This window comes from Melozone crissalis, unplaced genomic scaffold (assembly GCF_028551555.1).
Source record: "Melozone crissalis strain CALT ecotype California unplaced genomic scaffold, PUWL_Pcris_2 ptg000018l_1, whole genome shotgun sequence".
In the NCBI taxonomy this organism is placed as follows: Eukaryota; Metazoa; Chordata; class Aves; order Passeriformes; family Passerellidae; genus Melozone; species Melozone crissalis.
The window spans coordinates 4,952,710-4,974,742 of NW_026535796.1; the positions used below are offsets into that span (position 1 = coordinate 4,952,710).

Consider the following 22,033-nt stretch of genomic DNA (forward strand, 5'->3'; position numbering starts at 1 on the left):
CAAATTTTAAAATATTTTTCTCATATTACCTGATGACTTTCCTCCCCCTCACCCAAGCTGTTCTTTAGATGTTCATAAAAGCCATAAATACTGACTTACACAGAAAGAACCTTTCTGACAACTGCTTGCTTTCTTTGCTGCATCATAGGCTGGAGAAGTGTAAAAATTGGTGCTCAAACTTTAGTGTTTTCAACCAATTTAAATGCCACAGATTATTGAAGTGTTAAATTAATTGTTAAAACTATTGTGCTTAAATATTTTCTGGCTGAGTTTATGGGTTCTTAACCATGAAAAACTGAACATGAAAACTCCATGAAGAAGCTCAGTCTGCAACAGAAATGCCATTACTGTAAGTTGAGATGGATCTAATGGCACTTTTATTTAGAAATGAGAAAAACTGCATTGGAGACACAGCTGGAAAAGCCAGTTTCACATATGCAGAGAATTTTTGATCACAGTGAATTAATCTTAGTGGATTACCTGTGGTTTTGAGGACTTGCTCTAAACTTGGGATTGTAACAACATAAGAAATGAGCAGACATTAATTTTTTGTTCCATGCAAGCTCAAAGCTGAATTTATAGGTATAAATTTACAGGCTTGCTTTGAACTTGTTGCTCTTTGTTTGCCACAATATACCTGGAAATGGAAGGTCCAGCTCTAATTCTAACATTTTCTACACAGACAATAGTGGTCATGTGATTGATCTGGTGAATGATCCACTACCAGATGTCAAAATATCAGAGGAAGACAAAAAGAAGAACCTTGAATTGTTAGAAGAAGCAAAGAAAGTGAGTGAGAGGTTCCTAACACGCAGAGGCAGGAAGTCAAGAAGCAGCCTCTCAGAGTCACCCACAGGTAGGGGCAGATCCTGAAAACCAGATTTTATATTCTCCTTCAAACATCTGTAAAGGCAAACATCTCCTGTAATCTATACATTGCTGCTGTTGCCATACCCTTGGTTAATGTGAAGGTCAGAATCCCTCATGTCCTCCACAAGGTTGCACAAAAACAGAAATGCCCCATCCATGTACCCAGATGTGTCAGGGTAAAATGGTGTAAAGTTACACTGCAAACAGTGTAACAAGGCATGAAATATTTCTGTTGAAAAGTGAAAAATGCTCACAAATTGTTGTTTAAATGAAATTCTAGTGACTAGATTCATCCTGCTGAAAAAACATCCCCTCCAGACACAATTACACTGCCTCTTATTCTGAACATAGTCATACACTATGGTAAATGGACCAGATCCTCCTTTAAAAACAGCAGAATAAACTGTTTTGTTCTAGAATGTCAATTGAAATTACTTTTCCTTTTATTTGAAGTGTTTTAAAACTGGAACAAAATGCCATTTTACCATGAAATAGGACCTTCATTTTGCTTTGAAATGCCATTTCAAACTCTCTGGAGGAAAAAAAAAAACCACAGCTATATATCACCTCTTTTTTATCCTAAATTCCTCATGAATCTTGTCTTGTGCTGTCTCCCCTCAGTGCTTACAGAATCAGAAAACTGAGGAGAACAAGGATTCCCTGTATCAATAGAAATTTATCAGTTTTTGACAAGTATAAGACATGAAACATGCTTTAAACTCCTAATTGCCAAGTACAACCTGGCAATTAAAATGACTTATCAGGTTCTGGACAAACACATGACTATGATGTTGAAGCTTTTATCTTATCTGAATTCTAAAAATACAGAAGGTACAAGCCTAGAAAGTAAAATCACCTTTTCATTTTGTTTATGTCTTTGTTCTAATGAAGCAGTTTCCCCTACTCTTAGTCCTAAAGTTGCACCCATAGCATCTCAGAGCAGTTCTCTCTCTCCCACTTCCATCAGGTAAAATGATCATGAATCATTAAGGGAGAAAAAGACCTCTAAGATCATCAAATCCAATCATTTGCAGGCTCAAACTTTAACTTATGAAAGCTCACCAAAAAAGCATTTGTTTATTATTTCTTGAGAAGAGTAGATTTAAGCATCTGGTCCTGAATATGATAAAGCTCTGAATGCATACAAAATAGATTTTTAAATATACATATTTTTATTATATTTTTATTGCTGTGGTGTTGCAAGTTCACATGTTCTATTTTTAAAATTTTGTCAATACAGACTTCTGAGAAGCTTTAATGATGTTTCATTTGCTATGGGTTTGATTTTTTTTTTCCTGTTTTAATAGTATTTTTGACATTTGAATTTTTGTCCATGTCTTATTGGAAACTGTGCACATATGGATTTGGTAATGCTATATTAGTAAAAATTTTGAGCAGAATATCAGGATATGCCCTAATTATATGTATATCTTTCAGGGTCTGATGCATGCACAGCCACTAGTATTGAGTCAGTATCTCCAGGGCAGGTAAGAGCTGAATAGTCTGTGCAATAATCTGATTATTATCATAATATGCTGCCCTTTTAGTCCCTGATAAAAATTGTATGTTTGGAAAACCATTTTATATATCAAAATTGGATTGCTGGTACTTTCTCTGTACAGCAAGAGACAAATAAATATTTAGTCTGAAGACAGATATCTATGAAGTAACAAGACCTGAAAGATCATGAAGATTTGCTAACTGTAGAAAATAGAAAAAGATGCAATATAACCCTAATGTATGCAAAAGCTAATCCCTGAAGTTATTTCATAAATAAATATAATAAGCAATGTAAAAGTTATGAGATTCAAAGTTCAGCTGTTGGTATCTATATCTAATATTTGTAGCATAGGTGTGAAACAGAACCTTGTAAGCAGTTTTTTCAATTTTTTTTTTGCTAGAATAACAGAATTGTGAAAGAGGATGACAGGCAAACTGCAGAGGTAAGTGTTTCACATTGAGAGCTGAACAGAGTGTGCTGGTTTGTCTTAGCACACATATGATTTACTGATGGGACTGAAAATGCTGAAAGATTGTTCACTGGGTGAAAAGAAAATTACAATACTTCAAGAAATTATGAAACATCCGCAAAAGTAGTGTAGGACAGTGGTCTTAGCACTTGATCTTTCCATCCTATCATGCACCCTGCTCTAGCTCAATTAAAATCAATATGCTAAATAACTTTATAAGTAAAGTAAAAATATCTGCTATAGCCATTTTAGTGTATGTCAGGGGTTTAGACTTTCCATGACATTAGCATGCTGAGGTGCTTGGCTTTAGGAGGATTGATGTAATGGACTCTGGAATGGGAGAGGTTAACTCAAAAGTTCAGAGAAGTGATTCCAAAGTCAATATTCTTTAAGGGCCTTTTAAAAATTATTTCTTTTGTCAACAGCACATATTCAAAAGCAAATGTCACTGAAAAGGAAGTGGCTTTTTACAATGAAAATCTGTCCTTGGGCAGGGGAAAAGAGGAATCTGGACTTGATTCTCTGTTTTATGTGTGTCCCTGTACTTTCAGAATGCTGCAAAAGGATTAATTGATCGAAGGCAGAATGATCAAAGAAAGATTTCTCAGGGAAGGTTGGTTCCTCGTTCTGCTGGCTTTGAAAACTCCAAAGAGAAGCTCTCAGACCAAAAGGAAAACTTTGATCCACGTAAACATATGGATACTTTACCTAAATTCTCCCCTTCAGCTGGTGATGGTGGCAGAATGTCTCTTAATACTTGCGTGAATGTTTGTGAAAATGAACTTGGAAAATCGTTCCTCAAGAAAGGGAAGGAAAATGATGTTCCTTTAAGAACCCATCTACCAGGACCAGGAATAGGAAATATGGACTCAAAGCTAAAAATTCCTGTTCCAGAAATGAGGGACCATAAAGTTCCATTTAAACCAGAATTTAAACTGTGTGGACTGCGTCCTCCTCTATTACGGGCTGTGTCCTGGGATAGCTTGGAGCCTGGACAGAAAGAGAAAACCCCTTTAAAATTACCATCTGAGGAAGATAAAGGCTTTCTTGGTAATAAATCCAACAATCAGTTAAAAGCTTTCAAAGACCTTCAAATCCAAGTTCAGCCAGTTCGAATGCAGAAGCTGACAAAGCTCAGAGAGGTAAGTCCTGTCATCAGCTGTATCCTGTTATAAAAAGTCATTTTCATACCCTACTAAACTTTCAATATGTTTAGAATTATTTTTATCACTGCAAGAAACAGTGATAAAATGGGAAACAGTTTCAGCATAAACATTTCTATTTCTTAGTTCTATTCTATTCTTAGTTTCTATTTCTTAGTTCTCCTCAGGTATGCATCAAGTGCACTGTGGTACTTCTAGGTGTAAATATGCATGTGCTCTTTCATGTTTATATTTGAAGATCTCAAAGGACAGGAAATGGGTCTGTAATGATTAGCTGATTATTGAATTGTCTCAGAAAATGTCTCAAAGTGTTCAGAGATGTAGAACTGGGCATCTCTGACAGAAAGGGCAGGTAGAGCATGTCCAGATTTATAGTTCCTAATTATAACCTGCTGCAAATCTGTCAGCTTCTAAATGAGTAATCTGTTGTTAAATAAATTCCTAAATGGTAAGTAATTAAACCCTAGGGGAAAAAGCAGAAACTTCATGAAATGATAAATCACCAAAAGAAAGCAGAGAACATGTCTCTATTGCTAATAATGACTTTTGAAAGAAAAAAAAAAAAAAAAGAAGCAGCAGGTACTTTCCTGAACAGCCTAATAAGGAGATTTTCCTTAACCCCCAGTAGTTAATATTTTAAGATTAATCTAAGGCTGACAGGTGAGGACCTCAATTCTGAACTTTGGTTAATTCATTCCCATTGTATTGTTTGGGAATGGCAGCTTCATTATTCATCTTTTCCTGTTGATATAACACAGATTCTTAGTGTGTATGTACTGCAAGTTTTGATTCTAGGTACCCTTGGGCCATATAATTCCAGGAGCAATTCTTCCCTGTGAGGTTTGTGAGGCCCTGGCACAGGGTGCCCAGAGCAGCTGTGGCTGCCCCTGGATCCCTGGCAGTGTCCAAGGCCAGGCTGGATGGGGCTTGGAGCAGCCTGGGCTAGTGAAGCTGTCTCTGCCCATGGCAGGGGCTTTGTAACCAGATCATCTTTAAGTTCCCTTTCAACCCAAGTCATTCTATAATTCTTTAATTCTGTCATTTTGAATGACCTAGAAGCTGATAAGCACAAATAAGAGAATAAAAAAATTTTTGCAACATGATCTATAATTCCAGTTAGGCAAGATTTGAGCTCTGTCTCCAGTGGGAATTGTCTATTCATAAACAAAAACAGGTATTTGTGAATTTAAACATGTGAGAATATGAAAGAAATTGAGGAGATGATAAAAGGGAAAATAAGACAACAAGGTTTAATCCTTGAGAGTGCATTTTTCCCTATCTGTAAGGAATAGAGGTAGAACACAGTAACAATGAAGCATCCCAAGTTCTGGTCTTAATAAAGTCAAAGTCTCATATGTAGGATTTTCTGAATTTCTTCTGTTATCTGGGATACTTAGTTATTACTGTGGCTATATCAAAATTACTTTTTTATTGTCAGGTACTGAAGCTGTCACTTACCAAAACTCTACATATCTACTTGAATAAGGGGCACATTTCACAAATCTGTGTTTGCATGACCAGGAATTTTTCTAAATAATGCCTGTATGGAATTTGAAATATGTAATATTCTAGAGTGTGTGTGAATTTATGAGTATCCTGGTATGTAGCATCTGACTGTAATGTAATGCAAATATCTCTATTATGTTTATTAACTAAAGTAAGTGTTTTATTTACATGTGGCAGGGATATCTAAATTGAGATTTGTAGTTTAGTCACAAATATTATTGTTTCTCTTCACAGGAGCATATTTTGATGAGAAATCAAAATTTAGTTGGACTTAAACTTCCTGAACTTAGTGAAGCAGCGGAACAGGAAAAAGGTGCAGTATCATAAAAACTGGAAAGAATGTTTGTTATATACTGATTTTTATAACTCACTGTTATGTGGGGGTGAGGAGAAAAAGTCTTAAAATCTTCAATTGCTAGAATAGTTAAAGCAGTCATGGAGAACAGTAATAAATTATCAACAAGAGAGACCAATAGTGGAAAGTACCTCATTTTCTTGATGATTAGAACCAAGAAGATACTGTAGGTATTATTATAACCAAGGGAAAAGATGCACATGTGGAATGGAGTCTGGCTTGTACCTAATAGCTGTAGGACTGAAGTTTCAGTAACTTTCTGTAAAAACATTTCAGCAGTGATGGATTAAATGGATGTAAGTTCTGCAAGATATTATGGTCATAAGGGTGAATATGATCCCTGGGAGTATAAATAAGAGATGGGATGCTTTATTCTTTTTTTTTTTAATTATTATTTTAGTGTATGTGTGGCAAGTATTGAAATGGCATTTTCACTTCTGGTCTACATTTCCATGTCAATGTCAATGACAAAATGTAAGGCCAGAAAAGAGTCATAAAAGTATTTGAAGGATTGGAAAAATATGCCTTGCAATAAGTAGGATTTTTTTAACCTCAATTTCTGTGATTTTGAAGGAAAAATAAAAGAAAAGACTTTAAAACTCTACATAAATGAAGAAAAAGAAATCTGGCAGCAAATGTTTTCTCCAATCTAAAACAAGCAAAAAAGATTTGATGCCTGTAGCTGCATTTAAAAAGATTCAGAATAAAGAGTAAAGATATGAACCTGAAGATAATTCAACATGTGGAAGAGTTAATTAGCAGTACTGCTTAGCTAAAATATTTAAACCAAATATGTCAACCTAAAATATTTAAGCCAAAACTATATATTTGTTTGGAAGTAGTTTATTCAGAACTTGTTCAGTGTGACGTTAACTGAAATGAAGATGGTTACTATGAAAGGAGCTGAGACTGATTGTCCAAGATTTAATCCAATGACAATTTCAATTTCTTTTAATGCAGTAATACAATTTTGCTAATTCATACATTTGCACTGGGACTAGCTCATGAGCCTTAAAGTTCCTGTTATACTCAGAGATGGTTGAGATACAACATTTCATGTTATGTCTGGAAATGGACTCATTTTCAGTGTGAATGAATAAAGATGAAAAAGGCTTCCTGTCCTCTATATTTAGTGGTTATATCTTTGAATTATTAGATATGATGATATTATTCCTGTCACTCTGTTAATGAATAATTTCCCAAAAATTATTTAGCAGGCTCTGTTTGAAACTATAAAATAGTTGCCATTTTACCAGCCTATGTAATTTTGGCATGTTTGGAAATCTTGAGGAAAACATTGTGAATAAGATTAGATTATTTTATCCAGCTTCTCAACATGGATCTCATGAGTGTCAGAAGCTTTTTCTAGTGCAGTAAGTTTTCTAAATGGTAGCCAGAACTTTAAGGGTCAACTCCTTGTCCTCAGTGGGGAAAACAAGCAAGGGGTCAAATTCTTAGTTAATTTGTCAGGGAGACCTACTTCCTTACATTATCAGAGAAGCCACCTTTTCAACTGGAGTGGTAATTTTGCTTAAACAATAGGAAATAGTCAGATACTTCATTATTACTGTTATGAATCCAATGTACCGTCTCCATCATGGTTTTTATCAATGACAAGTTACTGTCGCCTTCTGAGTAAACACAAGTCTGCATCTACACAGCTAAGTGGAATGGATTAATTCTGGTGTCAGGCTGGATTTTATGGGGATACATGTGACTGTTTTTAAGTAAATACTGGAATTTTTTTAATATAAAGCAAATGCACAAAACTGAAATGTAGCTGGAAAGAATCTCTCCTTCCGTTCCATCTTTCATGTTAATGCTCTCCAGATTGACACACTAATTACATGGCAAGTCTAAGAATCCTTCTGTTAAACTTATGAACAGGAGAACTGTTCAAAGATTCCTTCCCAAGTCTGAGATTCAGGCTGGGGAATCTGCCTTTCCTACAGGAGATTCCTTAATGAAATTCTGGTAAGACAGTAGGAGATAAGGGAGCTAATACATGTGAAATTAAATAAAATTAAAATACAGAAGCTAAGTAACAAGAATTTTAAAGAAGTGTTAGCCATGTCTTGGTCCTTATGAAAGTGACAGAATCAGAGAATGTAAGTATAACCTTTATATCCTGTTTCAATTGACATACAGTGCAAACAGGTACCTGATGTAATTTATAACAATAAATGGTGTACAAAATCTGTAGTATGGTACATTACACTACACTTCATCCTGGCAGGTGGCATTTAAAGCCTTAGAAAATGACTTTACAAAATCTCAGCTAAAATATTCCAGAAAAGAATGTGTGACTTTTCAAGTAACATAATTTTTTTTGATCTGAAAATGTCTTTAGGCCCTTCACCTCTGCCTTCCCCCACTGAAGAGGAAGAGACAAAGAGCAGCTCTGATGTCATGCCCAGCATTCCTGATGTATTGCTGCGAAAACTGAGAGTGCACAAATCACTTCCAGGAAGGTAAAAGCTCATTAGAAGTGGAAACATCATCCAGGAGAAGGCACACTAATGGTCTCCAGCCAATTTCTCTCCATTCATTCATAGGGAGATAAATTATTGAATCTTAAAATGTGCAACACAGATTTACTGAAAAATTCTGGGGAATGCACCAGCTTCCAGTAACTGGCCAACTTTAAAAAATTACTTTGAGTTCTACATAAAAAGTCTTAAACCTTAATTGCATGCTACAGGTAGATTTTTATACAGATTTTTCCACTCCCGATTTCCAGGACTGCTGTTGCAGATATGTACTCATATTGAAAATATTATTTCTCACCCCCATGAAAATAATCAGGCCAGATGATGCTTTCCAATGGTAGAATTTGGGCATGTAAGAGTTCTGCAGTTTTTCTGCAGTTGACTATTTTTTAGGGAAACTGAGTGTATTTTGCAAATGTAGTTGAAGGACTCACTTGTGAATTCACTGATTTGGACTTTCTGAGACATTAAAACAATCCCAAACTTATTCAGCCAAAAATGATTCCTCCATTCAGCCACATGGTTATGTACCAAAACAGCCAGAGCCTTCAGTTTTCTGAGCTGTCAATAAGGATTCTCTGTGCAGGTGAAATAAATATTTAACATTTATGGTGAAGGAATTGTTAGGTACATTATTTTATATAAATGAAGTGAAGAACTTCTGAGAGATCATTGCTTGATTGTAATCAATACAGAAAAGTAGTGGAAAACTCTGCAAATTCAAACAATTTTGTTGTTCAATTAAGTATTAGAATAGCTTTGTTTTTAGAGGAAAAAACTCATTAAAATGTGTAATTTTTTACTTTTTTCTAGCTCCCCACCACTCACTGAAAAAGAAGTTGAGGTAAGCATGCTATTATTTCAGACGTGTTCCAATTTTGAGTGATTATTTTAAGTCAAAGTGTGGTTATTAGAATGAGGTAATGGGGTGATTTTTCCCCAAAGTATATTTCTTATTAAAAAAACACCAATAACAAAACACATTGAACTCCATCAAGATAACAATTTTGTGAAATGTGAGCAATAGAAATTGTAAAACAACAGAGTAGGAGTAAGAAAAACATTTGTTTGTGTTGTTCATAATAAAATATTAATTCACTTTGGAAATAGTTTTAATATTCTAAAGTAGTAAAAAAAAATTGAGATTAAATAAGACCAGAACTCAGCAGTTTAAATTGCATTTTTAATAGCTAATATGAACTTTGTGGCATTTTTTAATAATATCCTGCTGTTAGTTGACATAATTCTTGCTTTCTCAGTTCAAGACAATAATTTTGTTTGCAGGTCTCTCTTTAGCTTGTAGCATTTGTTTCTTGGATTTTTTAAATCACAAACCAGTCAAGAAAAAGATCTTTTTTTACAACACTGCAATCTACTGGAGCTGTTGGTGCCTTATGCTTTGCAAAGTATTAATCCTAAGAAACTAGTAAACTCTGGTAAAGAAGGAAATAATCTTTAAAAGCAGGATGCAAGAGAATAAAAATGTTAATGCTTCCAGGGTAGGTGTTTATCCCTTAGATAAAACAATGCTCATGGTGAGCTCATCCCTGGACTTCCTCTGCACAGACTATCTGTTTAAAAACCTTGGGGACCCTTGGAGGAAGTCCAGCTAGAAAACAGATCCTTTGTGATTCTGGTGCTTCTGGTAGGCTGCTTCCTTCATGTTGTCTCTGCCCTACAGAGCTCCCAGAAAAACATTCAGGAAAAGAGGCAGCAACACATTTATTCCTATTTCAGTGGAAATAAATAGAAGTGATTTTTCAAGGAAAACAAATTTTAAAATAATTTCAATTTTCTGAAGCAATACTTATTTAAGCAGCAAAGTGTGTTAAACATATACTTTATTCATAAGTTGTTATTGAAAATTATATTACTGTGAGACTTATTGGAAAATGTCTTTTTTTTTAATCCAAACAGAATGTATTTGTACAACTCTCCTTGGCCTTTAGAAATGATAGTTATACATTGGAATCTAGAATTCAGCAGGCAGAGAGAGAGAGAAATCTTACTGAAGAGAATGCCGAGAAGGAACTGGAAAACTTTAAAGCAGCCATTACGGTAAGGAAACTGTGGGAATTCTTTTCCTGAACTGTAGTGTACCTGAAAGTGCACAAACATCACAAATGTGTTTGACTTGTAAATTCAGCCCCAAAACTTCATTTTCTGCTGCTCAGACGTCTTGCGATGAGCTGCCTACTACTCTGAGTGAGGGCATATTCTGCCAGAGTGGGCCAGCATTGCTGGAAATGCCTAGGGCATGTTTCCCTGGTCTAGCAGATTTCAGGAATAAATACTAGGAATTTGCTGTTCAGTTCTTGAAATAAGCCTGTGACATAGCTAAGAGCATCCAGAACTGCAGTTGGAGCACTGATCCATGCTCTCCTGAGCAAGACATTCTTTACCAGTAAATTTGAAGTGTCCAGATATGAAAGATACCAAAATTATTTGAAACTTGAATCCTGAGATCTGTAACTTGAAAGGCCTCTTAACTGCAGATACTAGAAGGCAGGCTGTGTGAAAGGAAACAGCAAGGAATACTTAGGGAATAGGTACAATCTCAGGCTCAGGTTCTAGGCCTGAGTACACTTTGATTCCAGCTGTTCCTGGTGTCCCTTTACAGCAGTAGTTTCAGTCCTTCTTGCCAGCTTTCTCTAGGTTTTCTAACTGGAATAACAAAAAATTTGCTTCAATGTGTCAACTGAAGTGCTGTGCGTGTCTTTGTGTGCAAAGGGAGGGATGGTTACACACCAGGCTGATAAATGAAATAGCCTTAGGCCCAGCCTGCATTATTGCAGGGAGGTGCTGCCGTTCTTATGAGAATAGTGAGGAGAACATGTGATTCTCCTATATACTTATCAAGAATATCATCAGGTAAGACAATATACAGTTAAAGAAAGCTTGTGGTCACATCTTTTCATCTGGAATTCCAAATCTCCATTTTCAAATTATTGTTTCTGTAAAAAAAATATGCTGAGAATATTTTGCTGCTCTTCCCTCTGTTCCCTGTGTAAAGAGCAAGCAGAAACAGCCTATTAAATCTCAGGGTTTTCAGACTGAAACAAGGCTGTTAGATTTGCCATGGATTTCTGTCAAGAATCTCTAATTAGGCACCAAGGTTCATGTTGCCAGCATGGGACAAATGTGATTAGAATTTTCTTCCTTTGAGCAGTTCACACGCTACAGTCTGGCTTTTACAAGGTTTTTTACATAATTTATAACAAAGTGGAAACTGCCTTCCCTATAAAAGCTTTTGTTCTGGACAATGGAATAAACTAAGAAGCAATTAAAAGCAGTGATGGCTTCTGTAAAATCTCTATCATGCTAGACCTAGAGTTGTTCCAATCTCATTGAGAGGTTATCTTCATTTCTGTAGGACTGGCACATATTTTATGGCTCAGTGACAGTTTTACCAGTCTTTCTGATTTTTTTAATCAGTCTTGTGATAATTGATGTGTTATTCAGAAACCTAATTTCAAGAAAAAGCTGATCTACATGAATTTCCAATGTTTTGGAGAAAATAAGGAGGTTACAGTTGTCAAGAAAGAAAAGGAAACTCTGAAATTCTGTGCATGATTTTTCCTAAACATATTCCCTTATTTCTTTTTTGTTCTTGCAGTCAAATTTTGGTTGCAATTTATTATCAAGGTAGCATTGCAATTCTTGAAACTGTCTTATTTTCCAAATAAGTGAAGTATCATGGAAGTGAAATGTGGCCTTCTTAATACTTGTGCCCAGAAAATTAAAATGTCCTTTGTCCCTCAGCAATCATTTTTAAGTGCTAGTTGAAATGAACTTAGCATTTGTAGAGTTTGCAGGTGGCAGAGCATGTTTCACTATAGATTTCAGAAGGGAAGTATCAGAAATGTGCTGAGCCCTCTCTAACTGCTCAAACTGTGCTCCTGCAGCTTGCAGTGAAGCACCAGGGCAGCAGCAGCACTGTGAGCTGGGTGTGGTGGCAGTGCTGGCACCCATCTGGGGCTAATCTCTCCATGAGGAGTTCTCCCTGGACATTTCTACCCCATTTTGAGGCTCTGGCCATTCCATTCGAACTAAAACCATGCTGATAGAGCTGCTGTATTTTTGCTTCAGTCTTCAGCTCACCTGTGGCACCACTATGAGCACAGGGAAGCGTACCAGAGGCTCCTGGAGGACATCGCAGTGCTGCGGCGTTTGGCTGCCCGGCTCTCCAGCCGCGCCGAGATGGTCGGAGCCGTTCGCCAGGTGAGGGCATCCTGGTGTTTTACTCTATCCTGGATCCACAGGTGCTCTCTTTGCCAGCCTGGGCTAGAGGTTATATTTTATTTGCCATTTTGACAGATTAAAGACATCTGTTGTATGTTGTATTGAATGAGCTAGCCGAATTGGACCTCTACAGCCTGTCCAGACATGGATTCTTACAGTTGTAGTGTCAGGTAACACACCCCTACAGCCTGGAAATAGAATTCCAACAGAAGATTGTCCATTAAGCTATTTATTGTCTGTGCAACAGAAACATACATGTTGTTATCTTGTTGTTATTTCACATTTCTCAAGTCCCATGCTGTTGTTTTGCTGGTTTTCTACCAAGCTGTTCTTCGTGTCTTCTCAGGGGTTCCTCCTGGGCTCTTGACCCACCCCTTTTTAGTCCAGTTACCTTCACAAGCTACAGCTGCTGCCCAACTAAGGACTTTGCAGCTGTAGCTCGTTTGGAGTAACTAGGACCCACTTATCTAATACATAGATCTTACAGGGACTCTCTCCATATTTCCCCCTTTTTCTTTTAACAATTATACAATTACAATACACGTATAGTCCCAGCTCTCAGGCTGTCACAGCTCTCGGCTGTCTTTATCTAATACATAGATCTTACAGGGACTCTCTCCATACATATATTTTATTCAGAATGACAGATGCATCACAAGAAACTAATTTCAAATCAGTGCAGCACATAATAAAAATATTAAGGGGAAAAAAAAAGAAAACTTATCTGGGTCAAAAAACTCATCTAATTCAGTCACTTGTCTTTGGCAATAGCTTAGTCAATTACAAAGAGAACAGAATGAGTATAAATAACAACACATCAATACCCACCCAGATTTAAGAATGTTCCCTCTGCCCTCTAAAGTAACCAGATTGATGCCAGTGACGAAGACTTTTGAGGGTTTGAAAACAAATGTGTTATAACACATAAGTAATCAGATATACCCTGCCTCTGTGCCTATGAATATATGACAACATCAGCTATTATATTCTGTGAAATGCATGTGAATTGGCATTTTCTTCTATCTTAGGAATTTTCAGTCACGGAGGCACCAATATTTTCTTAAGAACAACAGCTCCAGATTTAGCCCTGACATGGAGCATACATATGGAGGCAAATGATTTGTTGGAGATGTGTAGAGGTTACCTGGATATTTCCCTCTTTTCTTCCTTAGGAGAAGCGTATGTCAAAGGCAACAGAAGTAATGATGCAGTATGTGGAAAATCTGAAAAGGACATATGAAAAGGATCATGCTGAACTGATGGAGTTCAAGAAACTTGCCAATCAGAATTCTAGCAGAACCTATGGTGCATCTGGTAAAGAAAAATAAAAATTTAGGGATTTGTCTTGCTTCCAATTCAGAGAGATATTGGTGCTATTAATGATTTAAAGTATTGTGAAGCCTGTTCATGAAGTTCTGATCTACAGGAGTAGATTTTCAAAAGTTAAAGAAATAAGATGTTTCATATGAGCCATACTTACTGCTATAGTTTAGTAATTTGAATTCACTATCACTTAACAAATTCTGATGAGATCCAATCATATTTTCTCATGGCCTCTTGCAAATCCATCTACTCTGCACAATTTTAATGCAACTACCTTTTAGGTCCAGATGAGGGCAAAATTTCATTATTAAAAACACTTTTCTTTTTACAACCTCTTCTTTCCTTTGCTGGAAACTGAAATATGAGGATTTTCCTTTGCAATAACTTGTATATGGAGGCCAATACATATACATACAGTGGGATTTTTGCCTGATTCAGTGAAAGTAGTACTGATTTGGTTATTTGCAATTATTTCAAATTTCTTGTGCAGGTGTAATTGAGAAGACAAGACAATTGAGAAGCTGTATGACAATACTGTATGACAATAAATACATGGTCACTTACAGACTCTGTGTAAATATACTGTATCTGAGTTTGAAATATAAGCAAGGGCTCTATTAATATTGTTTAGAGATACTCACATAGTCTGAGACTGTTCTTTATCTTTGTTTCTGCGCAGAAGATGGAGTTCCTCGTTCATCTAGATCCATGTCTCTCACTGTTGGAAAGGTATTTCTGCAATATAAAGAAAACTAACATTTGATGTAGTGAAATTTCTTTGTCTGTGTACTCAGTTCTTTGTCTATTCTCAGTTCTTTAGGCTGTGGTCAAACAGTGCTGGTAAATTCTCAATAATGTTTATGCAATTTATTGCATGTGCTTTGCAATTTTGGATACATGACTTAGTATGGCTTTGTGCAATAATGGTAGTGCCTGATGTGAAACTCTAGTGTTTTATTTCTGCAAAACTTCCAAGTGTTGGAGATCAACTCTATCACAAAGCTTGCTAAAACAACCAGTGATTTGGGAGGCATGAGTCCCAGTATGACCATTATGAAATTTGGTGACCAGGTGCATTATACTCACTCCACTGTTTATTTTAATTTTAATATTTTTATTTGATTGGATTGTAGTTCTTTAGGTTAAATTTATTCCTGCCACCTCTGAGTGTTGTGTATAAAAAATTAGAGCACAGAGCATGCAGAGGGCAAAATGGGATTTCAGAATGAAAACCCCATAGGTTGAACCAGCAGTCTCAAAAAAAGACTAAATTTAACAGGGATGAGTCCAAATAATAAAGAGGAGACAAAAAAGAAGCCAAACACTAGAATGGACTTCCTACCATGGCTGCAGACTTCCCAAAGTATTTTTTCAGGAGTAAATTAAATGAAACTGTAATTAATTAATAGGTACGGTTGGTTTTGTCTAGAACCAGAATCATGGAGTGACTCCTTAATATTCACTAAAGCTGTGTTCACTCCTTTGCTGTAAAGTTGTCTAAAGAACAGAATCTTAGAAGTGTTTGGATATGCACTAAAACAAACCTGTTAGATGCTATAAGTGTTTTGATGTTTTTACTTAGCTGGAAGCATAGATTTTACATAGATTTTATAGGATTAATCATTTGGCTACTTACCAAATGACAGCAAAATGTTACATAATCTGTACTTGAGCTAGAATATATTGTTGCAATTAGCAGGTGTTTGGCATAAGAGAATTTTTATGGTCTTTGGGAAATATAAGCAGTGTTGCATGATGCTATCTAACAATTCAGGGGTGGGGAGAAGGGGCTGATCTTCTGTGGAAGGAATGAATGTTTTTGTTTCAGCAAATTATAATTAATATGTTTACATGTAAATAATATATCATACTGGGTACAGTATATCATAATAGGTACATAGCAAGATAAGAGTTTCATGTGTGACTTCAGCATTTCCAGTCATTGTGACACTGGCACTTTCCCCAGTATCATTATGCATCTGCTTATCAAAGATAAAGGCCTATGATAAGAGCTGACAATATAAACTCAGAACATTTCTGTTGTGTGATTTAAACTGGGCTTTCAGTATGGAGGGAAAAGAGCAGCATCTCTGTGTCACATCTCATTTCACATTAAGCACTTGCCATACCAGGCAGTACAAGATGAATTTCTGGGAAAAACCATGACCTTTTATTTTACTTTTCCTCCCAACTCTCCTTTTCCCAAAGGAGACACTGACCTACATCTTTGCCCCACTAATTAACCCACAGAATTTTTCTTCATTCTGTCTTGTTGTATGGTAGAAAAAATAATTGTTGTTTCTCCCAGAATATGCCTCGAAGGAGAGTCAGTGTTGCTGTTGTTCCTAAATTTAACTCCTTGAACATTCCTGGTCAGTCACCAACAGCTTCACCTATACCTACTATGCCATCCCTGGTAAGTAAAACCCACATTTTAAAGTTACCAGTTTTTGTCTAAACTATTTTTGCATAGGGGCAAGCCATAGTTACTGTAGAATGAAAGCTTTTTCATTGATTTAACTTGTTTTGACTCCATCTTGAAGGGGATGGACAGAGGTAATTCCTATTGTGTAAGGGGATATTGCAATCTACCTCCATGAATTATTCCCTTTGGGAAGAGCTGAATAGGGCAGACTGCTGATCCACAGGCACTGGGCATTGGTGAGGCAATTTGCCTTTTAATCTGAAGTAACACACAGGAAAGAAATAATGAAAATAGCTGTACACTGTAGAAGAGAAATTTCAACCAGAAGCCACAGATCACAGCTGGACTGCTGCTCTTCATTGCCAAAAATCCACTGAACAGCAATAAATGTAATTAATGTACAGAAATGTATGTGGTAGCAATTTAGAGGTTCTGTGATGATCTGGGATCACTGGAGCCATCAGCCTCTATATTGAATTTTTTTTTGTTAAACTTTAATAAATTAAATGAAACTCTAATCTGAACGTAATAAATCCATACAAATGCTTTGGAGAAAACCTGCAAGACATACTCACTGTTCAGAGATGAGCTAAGATGAGGCAATTAAAGTTATGGAGTTTTCTGTTAAAATATAGGGTTATTTAAATGAGGGTTTTGCTGAGAAGCTAAATCTATTTATCTATTTTACTTGTAAGAAAAGCATCTGTTTCTGCAATTTATTTATTATGTACTCCGAGTCAATTGCTTCAGGTACCCAGTCTGTTTGTTTGCCATGATTTATTATGAATTATTTTTGTTTAAAATTTCCCATTAAAAACTCAGCTAATAAATGCATCTTCTTAGGATAATAGGAGAGGAGCAAGAGAATAATTTTACTGTTCAGTGATCAATATATGAAGGAGAACATTTTCTGGGGAAAAATAAACAGGGTAGAAGGAAATGTCAGAAAATTCTTAGTGTTCAAGTCCTTTGTTTGCTCTGGTTAATTGGAGCAATGTGGAAGCACCACATTAAAGATACTGTGCTTATGAATATGGGAAGGAAACCTAAGCAGCACACTGCCTTTGTTATTTTATTGAACACTCATTTGAAATTAATTAATAAATTTTAATTGGTATTAAATTATTTAGTCATGAATGTTAACTAATTGATGAATGTAACATTTATTGCTATGCTTTACTTACAGTCTGAATCACCCAGTAATGGAAGGAGCAGCCTAACATCTACTCCTGCTCTGCCAGCACTTCTAGAAAAGTGAGTTTTGTCTAGGGCATCTCAGTAACTATTAAATGATAATACTAAATGATAATTTAAAGAATCATATTTTGAAATACTGTGATATTCCTACTACTCGTCAGAATGCTTTAAACATGCAAATTAAAAGCTTTCAACGTGTACATGACTACAAAATATTGAATTTCATGTATTTTAGATTAGTGCTGAGGCAGGACAAAATTGATCTTATGTCCTTGTTTTACCTTGTGCTTCACTAAGAATGTAAGTATGCAACAACTGAGAAAACAAAAATGGGAAACTACAGCACTGGCTGCTACTATTCAAAAGAACTCTGCAAGATGTAGACTACTTTTGAAACTGCACAGAATTTCTGTGAGAAAATACAGCAACCAAAAAAACCTTATCAATATTTCACACCTAGGAAAACAAATCATGTTACCAAGTAACAGAGGCAGAACTTGAAATTCAAGTTTGAGCCTAAGTGTGTGGGCATGGGCCAGCTGGTCTGGTAGTGTAGAATTACCCAGACCAGCACAGTTTTGTGTGTTTAAGCACTTCCAGCTTATACTCATGGTTTGTTTAAAGTCCAAGTGAAAATAATGTTTATTGTTAATATGACTTGAGAGAAAATCCATTGCCCACAGATTGTGTCTATCAGATTGAACTATTTTAGTGCCAGGAAAACAAGGCCTGTGAAAAGGGTGAGATTCCAGAAGTTGGAATGGGATCCATTGTTGAGCTCATTAAACCTTGACTTTGATAGATCTGCCATGTCTCAATCACTTAAACTTTCTGTCCCAGATAAAATAAATGACAGGAGATCACTGCAGGAAGACAGCAATATAAACCAACTTATCTTCAGGCTAAATGCTCCAAAATTTACTTGAGGAAAGTTCTGGAAAGTCAGCACAGGAGAATACATTAAAGGCAAACAAAAACAATGTTTTGTTGAATTGGTATTTGACATTACTTCTGTTATGTTCCTCTTATGTGGCAGGTTACAATTTCTAAGATGAGTTTTAGAAAGTTGAGGGAAATGTTTTCATGAATAGCAAGTAAATGTCATGGATGAGCCAGGTAAGAAAGGTTCTTTTCTTTTTTAAAGAAGAATAAAAATGATAGTTTTCTTACCTTAGAAACATAATAATTACTGTTCTTAAATCACAACATCCTGAAACAAATATTTTTCTTGTGTTCCATTTTTTTCTTTTGAGAGACATTTCATTTCTCCGATGTACATTAAAAAAGACAAATCATGACTCACAAAATTGCAGCATACTCCAAATACAACACATTTCCCTGATGTTATTTTCTATCTGTCTGCTTCTTTTGTCTTGGCAGTGGGAAGTCAAATGGAGAACCTGACTGTGAAACCTCAACTCCTGTGCTGACACAGAGTGGGTTGGAAGAGATCAGTCCTGAAACTAAAGCCAAGATAGAAGAGGAAGCATATAACAAGGGGTGGGAATACCTGTTGTGAACTAAACCTGTAAATATGTGCTACCACATGAGGACATAGGTTTTAAAAATTTAATTTTAAATACAGTCGTTATGTTGTTGATCTCACAAAATACTTCACAGAGCATGTTTTGGGGCAATTAAAAACTTTGGGATCTGTTTCTGAATGTCGAGCAAAGAATTTTGCATTATGTGAAGAGTGAGACAAATTTTGATCCTCTCCTGCAGAATCCAGCATGCCATCTGACTTTAGCACTGAATTGCATTTATTCTCCAGGAAAAAAGAAGTATCTAGAGGGTATTCAAAGTGATGAAGAGCTATAGAGAAATGTTTACTGGCTCCTTTACAATAGACAGAAATTGTTCTCTGTGGAGAACAACCTCCTTTTTTGTTCAAAGTGATAAATTTGGTATCAGCTCTAATACAATCCTCTGTTCAGGAAGAGTGGCTGTCTGTGTGCCTTACTCATGGCCTTCAGCTAATTTTTACTCTTATTCAGGTGCTGCAACACTTCTACTTGTGTTTTATTACATGTAACAAAACATAAAGCTAATTTTTCATTAAATAAGATCATGCTTATACATCCTATGCTAAGAAGGAAATGTTTTATCTGATAAAGATATCAGGAAGCCTTGAAGAAGGCCAAAGAACTTCAGGAACTGAAGGAAGAAGATGAAGAGACACCCAAAGAAAGTCATGAGGAACATGAAGAAAGTGAAAATGAAGATGAGATAAAAAACCTGAAAAGCAGGTGAGACAGGAGTGTAATATGTCCATACAAGAGAAGCCACTTTTTTCTACTTGTGGTACCCAAGCAAGTGTTTTATCCTGTCCTTTTGCCGTGTTTTCCTCCTGGGGAAGCATATTAAAATAACAGTATTTCCACAGAAAGTAATATTCTAACACAAGATAGTTGCAAAACACAAAACCTTTGATTTTGATATTTCAGTTAAAGCTGTATGTTTACATTGAGATGCTTCATCTTGCTGGTCTTTGGTTCTGATTTGAGGTAAAAGAATGGTCCATAAAAGTTCCTTAGATGCCAAAATGTATCCCTGTGTGAATATGTACTGCCTTATAAAGTTTGTAACTCAGGAGCACAAACTGGTGCTGGGTGTCATTCCTGTCACTGGAGAGACACTGCATCCATCTGCACCCAGTGCTCTCTGTCTGTACATTACAGAGGCATTGAATGCTGGCCAAAGCCAGTAATATGTCCAATCCCAGGTTAAGGCAGGGATCCTTGCCTAATCCAGAAGAATTCCTTTCCATTCCATGACCATTATAGCTATAAACATCTGTTGGTTTGAGATTTCAGCCGCCTTCAGAGAGCAACCATCTCATTAGTCACGACACTCTTGAAAAGAAATGTTTACCACATATTCCAATGTTTAATTTACTTGATCAAGGTATGAACAGTGCAGAATTTTGCATGATACCAGGCTCTGAGATTTGCCAGCTGACAGGTGGGAGAAATAGGAGTCAAGTTTACAATCCCCAGCTGTCTCACAAGTATTACTCATATGGAATAGTTGGAGTTGAAATATCTGAGTGTACAGCTCTCCATAAAAGAACTCTACAGTTTGATTCTTCTTTGACAAGGTGTTTGTCTAAGGAAAAAAGATGGCGCCACCTATGGCATCTTCCAAACTCAAAGCTCAAGATGAAAAGCTCAAGATGAAAATATTGTATTTGATTAATATATAATAATTTTCTTTTCATTTTACAGCAGACTTGAAGTCATCGTTAATTATTTATATATCCTGTACCCCAAACTGTGCAAACACTGGAACGTGGTGTGGCTTGTGGTGGCTGCAATAGTCATTTTTGCTGTGGTGTTGGGAATCTACCACTCCTACAACTCCTGTGATGAAAAGTCAGAGGCAGCTGAAGGGAAGGCCAGCTGCTCTGCGGCCCAGCAGTATTCCTGGTGGAGCTCAGGATTCCGGCAGCCCCAACGCGCGGAATAACAGAGGGACAGCCACGCCCTTGTGGTCCCTGAGTGAGTTTGTGTAGTAGAGCAGCGTGTTTAAAGGTAGTGCTTAGTCATCCCTGTGGCTGCTCCACTGATCCCTTAGGCAAGTGAGTTACTCCACACCACCAGGTTTGGGATCCATGGTGAGCATTCCTTGCTAAGATGCCAATCTGATCAATAATCCTGTCTGTCCTCTTATTGTCAAGGACTCGTAGAAATAAAGTAGTGTTGAATCATGGTAAGGTTGTGGCAGTAATCAGCAACCTGCAAGACATTTAAAAGAATGATTTGCACAGGACATTGACATTTTGAAGACCATCATAAAACCCACATTTGCAGTTAATGCTTTACTTTGCATTTCCTGAATTTACTGTTGATTGTTGAAGTACTAATTGCATTTAGTCCTTTGGGTTTTAAGAGGCTAATTCATTTCCATATTCATGACTATTGGGCAGAAATAGAAGCACTTCCATGGAAGAATATAATTATATTCTAAGACCAAATGCCTTGCTGCTAAAGTCATTTTATAAGAGGAATTATCTATATGATTATTTAAATGGAATGCTAAGTACATGCATAAATGTTTTTTATGATATGTTTTAAGAATGGGACCACCAATTTTTTTTTAAATGGGGTACTCAACAGAACTTAAAATGGGATCTAGGTGGCACAGCTGAAATAATCCAATGAGTCTGGAAACTTCTGCTATATATAAAAGTTTCCAAAAATGAACGTATGCCGCTCAGTGTCAGTACTGGTTGCAGCCAAAAGTGGTAGCTGCCTGGAAGGGTCCATGAGCTACCCAAGCCCAAAACACAACAGTCTTGGACATGGGAAGCAATCTTCAATTCTTGATTGAAAATGAAAACAAATATCTTCAAACCTCTGTACCACAGCAAGTGGACTCTGCCCTCCTGCAAACACTGGAATAGGCATTCTTTGAGATCTGCAGCAGGAGCAGAGCTCTGAGAGCAGCCAGAACCCAACCAGTGCCTGCATGAATCAGGCCATGGTGGCAGT

At 36.5% G+C, this 22,033-nt stretch overlaps 1 protein-coding gene across 6 annotated transcripts in view; it reads left to right on the forward strand.

Annotated features, from left to right (window-relative positions):
* IRAG1 (inositol 1,4,5-triphosphate receptor associated 1) overlaps window positions 1-21,636 on the forward strand; it is a 71,751-nt gene extending 50,115 nt beyond the window's left edge. For 4 of the 6 annotated variants that reach the window (XM_054275481.1, XM_054275480.1, XM_054275483.1 and 1 more), the window contains exons 7-22: window positions 683-856; window positions 2,308-2,357; window positions 2,772-2,813; window positions 3,392-3,982; window positions 5,744-5,822; window positions 8,215-8,335; window positions 9,167-9,197; window positions 10,271-10,411; window positions 12,443-12,574; window positions 13,768-13,909; window positions 14,598-14,647; window positions 16,227-16,334; window positions 17,530-17,597; window positions 18,921-19,040; window positions 19,658-19,789; window positions 20,768-21,636. In XM_054275481.1, the coding sequence (XP_054131456.1) occupies window positions 683-856; window positions 2,308-2,357; window positions 2,772-2,813; window positions 3,392-3,982; window positions 5,744-5,822; window positions 8,215-8,335; window positions 9,167-9,197; window positions 10,271-10,411; window positions 12,443-12,574; window positions 13,768-13,909; window positions 14,598-14,647; window positions 16,227-16,334; window positions 17,530-17,597; window positions 18,921-19,040; window positions 19,658-19,789; window positions 20,768-21,008 (2,222 nt within the window). In that variant the 3' untranslated portion in view covers window positions 21,009-21,636. The remainder of the gene's footprint in view (window positions 1-682; window positions 857-2,307; window positions 2,358-2,771; window positions 2,814-3,391; window positions 3,983-5,743; window positions 5,823-8,214; window positions 8,336-9,166; window positions 9,198-10,270; window positions 10,412-12,442; window positions 12,575-13,767; window positions 13,910-14,597; window positions 14,648-16,226; window positions 16,335-17,529; window positions 17,598-18,920; window positions 19,041-19,657; window positions 19,790-20,767) is intronic. The other 2 variants (XM_054275485.1, XM_054275486.1) reach the window with 2 other exon arrangements.
* The last annotated feature ends 397 nt before the right edge of the window (window positions 21,637-22,033 follow it).